The 6,791-nt window shown below is 34.7% G+C and overlaps 1 protein-coding gene across 1 annotated transcript in view; it reads right to left on the reverse strand.

The window, feature by feature from the left end:
- Positions 1–142: 142 nt before the first annotated feature.
- LOC118598716 (C-type lectin domain family 4 member K-like) overlaps positions 143–6,791 on the reverse strand; it is a gene marked incomplete in the record, with an annotated part of 7,055 nt that continues 406 nt past the window's right edge. Inside the window, 8 exon segments of the mRNA XM_036211724.1 lie at positions 143–902; positions 1,002–1,096; positions 2,359–2,501; positions 3,737–3,799; positions 4,020–4,082; positions 5,415–5,480; positions 6,423–6,482; positions 6,746–6,791. Of these exon segments, the coding sequence (XP_036067617.1) occupies positions 755–902; positions 1,002–1,096; positions 2,359–2,501; positions 3,737–3,799; positions 4,020–4,082; positions 5,415–5,480; positions 6,423–6,482; positions 6,746–6,764 (657 nt within the window).

Consider the following 6,791-nt stretch of genomic DNA (forward strand, 5'->3'; position numbering starts at 1 on the left):
TCTGTCTCCAGCGGCCCCCGGCTGATTTGAGCTTGAGACCCCTGCTTTAAATGTTCCCAGTGAAGTTTTAATTAGGACTTTAAAGTTTTTAACAAAAATTACACATCCTAAATGTCTTAAAAAGCCATTTTCCTGTTCATCTGAAGCCTTTATTAAAAAAAAAAAAAATCCTCTGTGTGGGCGTGGCTTATGGTGCTGAGCTGCGCAACCCCGCCCCTTATCCCCCCCAGACATGCTTTGAGTGACAGCAACTTAAAATGAGAAATACTTGGAAATGCAAACACGAAATGATTTATTTTTTTCTCTTTCAGAAGAAAAATGCCTCACATACTGTACATGTTAAAAACTCAGAAAACATAATTTTCTTTGGAGGGGGACTTTATGGAGAGAATTCCGAATTGGCGCTTCATGTGATAAAAAAAATTAAATCTGTGTCATTTTGTTAAAGAATCCTGCAGGACATCCTTGTTGACACTATCTTGAGGTTTCACAAAACTGTGTTTTAATAGCAAGTTAGTGATGGAAGTAATGAAACATACTGAACTTGGTTTGCAATGCTTTATTGAGGCACAGAAGAGTATGCAGTTGTAGAACACCAAAAGATTAAATTCATTATGTATCCCCAATACACCAGTAGATTATAATGTTGTTATTATGTTTGAAAAGTAAAGCAGAAAGACAGAGAAGATCTATATTGAGGTTTTAACCTCAGCAAATCTCTAGCTAATGTCATTTAATGACCAGAAAGTTCCCACTAAACAACTTTCTTTTCACAAATCCAGTAGTTCTTATTTGTCTGTGGTGAGTCATTCCAGCAGTTGAAATAGTTGAAGTACTGTATTTCCACGCGGTCTTCCCGGCCCCCGGTATTGTTGGGTTCTTTTGGAATCCAATAGCTGACACTGTAAACACAAACATTTAAAGCCAATAAGTGACTTTTTACTCTCACATCTCCAGTAATACGTTTCAATTATGATTCTTGTTAGTTAAAGGCCATTCACCTAGATGACAGGTAACTTCCGTCCACCCATTTCCAGCGGGATCCTTCCTTGTACAGCCCAAGCCAGATCCCCTGTTTGAATCCTCTCGCAAAATTCTGTTATGAAGACAGTTAAGTAGTTAGTTTAAAGATTGTTTCAAAATGACCTTTGTTGGATCTCATAGTCTATCAAGCGTCCAGACCATGAAAAATCAACTTTTTGATCTTTCAAGTGTATTATACTGTTCATTCCTCTCTACAAAGAACCCCAAAGCGGTATTTTGATCCATTCACACATTTCTGAGTAATCATCTAAAAAACGGCGCTCTCAACAGTAGCCCCTCCCATACCCATGAAAACAGGCGTGTCCTCACGTGCTGATGTCACAACGTGAGACAGCCCCTTTCAGGAAGAATCTGCTCTGCCCTCAGGTTAACACAAACACTTTGTATGCGAAGTTAGCAGCTTGAGCTATCAGGGATCAGCTAGCTACACAAGAACTGGTGTAAACGTGGATTATTGAGCATCATCGGAAAGGTAAATGGATCTGGATGAAATCAAAGAGGATTTTGATACAGAGATTATGTCAGCATTTCCCCTTCTGCTCCACATACGGCCACCAGAGGGAGCCCTCACCTGAGTATTTACTCTCCACTCCCTCTCTATACTCAGGCAGATCTCCTCAGCTGTTTTCAATCCACCTCATCACTACCAGTGTATATAGTGAAGCCTTGTATTGCTCTGCATACATCTCTGAGCGTTTCGATTTACTTTGTCTCCTGGTTTTGATCTCTGCCTGTCTCCTCCCTCGACCCACGCCTGGACTCTGACCATGCTTATGTCTTGCCCTTGTCCATTAAACCATTTGCTTATGGATCCAAACGTCTCAGCCTCTTCGTCACAGATTATATGTCATTTCAATAAATCCTGAAATATTCATCTGCTATTGTCTGCATTTTTTGACAAATTTTCACAGTAAAATGAACCCATTAGCCATGATCACTCTGTCTGTGCCAAATTCTGGGGATAAACACCCAAGCGTATGTTGAAATACATAAAAAAAAAAAATTCCCCTCATTTTTTTTTGTGCGTAACACCCCGGCTCTAAGATGATGCCATGAAGATGGAGAAACCCTCGGGGAGGGAAAGGAGAAGCCTCAGAGATTGAGTCATTTTACTTCAGGCTGTGAAAAAAAGTCAAGTCAAATAACTAATATTTCATAATTAATTAGTTTTTTTCGTGTTCCAAAGGTAATATACTATATAATCATTCATATGGATACTGTTTACACTGGAAAACTTAAGAAAATCATGGTATGGCCCTATAAATTAAACCCTTCTATATAAATCAGAGGTAACTGAAACATTCGAGTACTCACGTTTTCAGCAGCGTCGTTGATGATCACCAGGTCTGCTCCCTTTGACACGCAGTAATCTCGACTGGTCTGCCAGTTTGCAGTGGTTGTAGACATGTAATAAAGACTTCCACGGAAATATTGCCATCCATCATTTTGATACTTCGCTATTGTTGGAAGAAAGAAACATTTTAAAACATTTTACTAAAGATAGAAGTTTGACCAAAACAGCAAAGTTACTAAAACAAACATTTAAAAACAATAAATTATATTGAACATATAATTCTGTCTAGGAAAAGAATGAGAATTATTTTTAAAAATTGCGTAATTATGAAAATAAAAAATTTGAAAGAACACTTAAATTAAGTTTTCGAATGATCAACATGTGAGTATTTTTTTTTGGTACTATGTCTAAAGCTGGGCACGCTTACTGTGTGACGCCTGTCGTGGAAATTATACATTTTACATTCACTTACATGTTTTTATTAATCAAAAAGGGTAATCAAACCAACTTAATTAAAAGAAAAAGCACAAAAGGGGCGAAATAGCAGTAAACAAAAAATGTGCCAACCCCGCTTCCCCTCTAATATCCAGGTCCAAATCAACAGGTGAGTTAAAATTTAAAAAAAAAAGTCTCCGCCCACAAACGTGTGACTCACCAGGTTGTTCCATATGAACGGAAACAATACTATTATCAAAAAAATAATATTCATTCACCTTAATACAAACAACAGTAATTTCAAAGCTTCTACACCAATCTTACACTTTTGTTTTTAAAATCACAGCTGTTTTTTCTGTGGTGTATAACTTCTGCGCATCAGTTGAGCATAGAAGATCACTTAGTTTCTTAATAACTGTCAAACTAAAGCAAGTATTACATATGTATTAGTTAATCAAACCTAGCTATATTAACAATAAAATAAAACAGTAATTTCCACTATTAATGCAGTTCTCTTTTGTCTTAAATACAACCCAGTCTCATATCATAAGGTCAATTACAATCATTTCACTTTTTTGTTGACTTTAGTTCTCTTTCCTGACTCAAAGACAGTTAAATTGACCTGAACAGCCAAAGGTGTGGTACAGTATAAATCCAACAAACAACAATTGTCATCTCAGCAACCTGCCGTAGTATTGTTTTTTGCTATTTATCTTCTTTTCGGAAGGGATTTGGAAAATTTGACAGCTAATTTTAATCTCTCATCACAATAAATCTGGATTCCACAATATTTAGGAAGCAATGTTGTACAGATGTTGTTTTGATACCTTTATAAGACTGTGCACACATTAATCTTCTGGGCCAAAGCTGTTGGGACATTTTTCTGTCTGATATAGAGCGTATGATTATCAATTATGAGTTAGTCTTTTTTCTTGTTTTCTTCACTGACTGTCTCATTCTTACCAAAGACATTCATCTGACTCTGTAATGTGTCTCTCTGTTTAGTCACAGAAGCCATTTGGGAACCTGTGGGGGAAAAAACATGTTTTCAAAGACAAGCCTTAAAATTCTGATTTAGAAGTAAAAGCCTGAAGAGTAACTGTGGATATAGTAGTTTATTTGTTGATTTTATTTTTTTTTACTTGACATTTAATTAATTAGTAATGATTTTCGGATTATCCTAAATTGTTTGAGTTGTTGCTTTCATTGCAAGTCATTGAGGAAGCCGTGACTTTCTTGCACTTACGGAGGACATTCACTTGTTGGTGTAATGAGTCTCTCTGGGGAAGCACAGATTTCAGTTGTAAATCTGTAGGAAAAGAAAAACGGATTTTCTTGTGTACAATAAATACATTGTTAAATCAGAAAGAAGAAAAAAGTAAAGTTCAATAGAACAATTAAAGGGAATTAAAGATTTGTAACAATACTGGTAATAAAAGGCGTTTGCTCTGTAAAAACCTAAATAAAGAACCTATTTCTTTGTAAACTGCATTTACAAAGACATTTTTAATCCCCAGGTCAGTTCAACATTGCATTTGTCTGACCCCCATATATTCAGATAAATGCAATGCAAAGTTAAAGAAATAAATGAAAAAAGAAAAGAAAACCAGAATCCTCTATTCAAGCTTTTGACATGATTCATTAAATAACATAAATATATGTACAAATATTTGCATGTGAAAATCATTATTAAGAAATATATTTTTAAATTATATATTTATATCAATATCCCATTAAGTAAAATATATAAATATATATTCAGATTTTTTCATTTAAAAAAAGACCAACTTTTTTTTCTATATTGCTTATTGGGTAAGTACTTCATATATTGAACTTCATTTATCTTTTTTTAAGACTGTCCTCTGTTTACTTTATATTAGGAACTTTTTTAGCACAAAGATGAAGTATTTAATATGATATCCAAAATTTAAGACATAAAAACAAATGTGTTCTGATAAGATTACTTTATTTATTTATTTTTTTAGATTTTCATGAATAAGAGATCTGTTCTTAAAACACCAAGAAAAAAAATTATATTAAAAGTGCTAGTTAGGTCACAAAAGGGAAGCATTTCCCTTTGTTTATAGTGGATGTTACATTAGTATCAGTTACTGTGTATTTAACTTTGGGTTCAAAAGGGTAATCTTATATTGTTGTATGAACTAAAAGTAATCATCATAAAAATTCAACAAATATGTCATTATTTACTCTCAAGACTTTTTATATTTGCTCAGTTTTGGTGTTACGACCCCTGGGTCTTGTGTGTTTTTATTTTGTTGTCTTGTGTGAGTATTTGTGTCATGTGTGAGTTTCAGCTCCTGCAGCTCCTTCATTGCTGCTGAGCTGTATGAAGGCTTCATATTCCAGCTCGTCCAATCACAAAGCTTTGAGGAAGGCTTAAAAGCTCCCAGAACCCCCTGCTCCAGGGGCGGCTGGAAGGAATTTGTTCCTCAGCCTGCCCTTTCTGTCTGCCCGGTCTAAGCCTGGTGGTCTTCTGTTTAAGTTGATCTCCTGGCTCTATAATCACACTTATTGCTTATGTACTTTACACACTTATTTTCATTTTATAATAAGCTGTCTGGTCATCTTAACCCCCCCCTCAAAAAGAAAAACAAAAATATAGTTAACATTTCATACTCACTGCATGAGCTCAGTCTTTTGTTCAGAAGAGCTTTTTCTGCATTGCAAGTTTGGATCATAGAAGGGTCTGTAAAAAGAACAGTCATGCTACTCATTGTGACTTGTATCGTATCAGTCATTTCTATTTCTGGAAAAAAAATAGTTTTAAATAACAATCACAATATTTTTATAAAAATATTTGGATCATGTCCTGTAGTTGTCAGGGTTTGTCATGATCATGATAATGTCATGGTGTTTCCCTCTTTTGGTTATTCCTGCTAACGCTGTTCTCTGACCTCTTCCTGCTGGTTTCTGTTTTATCTCCACTCTAGTGGAGACTCCTTACACATCTACAACCATCTACACTCAACGTCACTGTGACAGACAGCTAATGTCTGATGGTATGGAGCCCACTTCTGTTAAAAATGTTACTCTGGTGAGAGTTATTTCGGTTTTCCTCTCTTACCTCCCTCTTCTTTTATCTTCACCTTTTAGACAGAAGCTCTGACCAACTGGGACCCCAGTATCCTGACAAAACCATGTTCTTCAAAAATCAGTTAACATTTTGTTTCTTTCCCATGTAGTTTTCTTCTCTTTTCAATAATGGCCAACCAAACAAAAAACATTGAAAGGTCTGATGGCAGAAGGTATCGCAGAAAGAAATGAAATATGTGAGCAATACAAATCTATGAAGTATTAAAACAAACAGCATTTATGACTTTAGGGTTTTATAGCCAAACTCTTAACTAGTAATCAGTATATCAATAATTTAGTCTCTCTGATATCAAAGTACTTTTCTGTTACTCTCATAATGAACATGTTACTGTTGTTTACAAAGAAAAGAACTTTTAGTTGTAATCAACATGAAGGAACTAATGTTAATCACTCAAGTGTAACAGGTGCATCCATATTAAGTTAAGACTATACTGACCTAAATACTAAATTTAGTAAAAATATAAAATAAATACAGATCTTGTGCCATATTTAACTTGGATAAAACCAAAAATAAGATGGAATCATTTGTACTTACTGCAGGGGCATAAGACCCCCTTTTGTTGACCTAAGAGTTTTTTGTGGCTGACATTCAGATCTGAAAAAGAATGGACACATTATAATGCAATGGATAAGTGTATTTCCACTTCCCCCAATATCATTCTTTACTTCTTTTCAGCTTAATTTGATTATGAAAAGTATTTTTAAAAACCACACAAATAAAAAAACGAAATAACTGTGAGTTTATAATAACTTAATATACAGTGATTTAACATAATTATTACTAGAAAGGTCAATTCATTACAAGGCTAATTAATCGTTGATTGAAAGTTATTTTTGATTGAAAATACTACAACTTACCAGATATTGCTTTGGTCATCTCCTCAATTATTGCAGGCAGGGAACT

Source organism: Oryzias melastigma, linkage group LG1, assembly GCF_002922805.2.
Source record: "Oryzias melastigma strain HK-1 linkage group LG1, ASM292280v2, whole genome shotgun sequence".
NCBI lineage: Eukaryota > Metazoa > Chordata > Actinopteri > Beloniformes > Adrianichthyidae > Oryzias > Oryzias melastigma.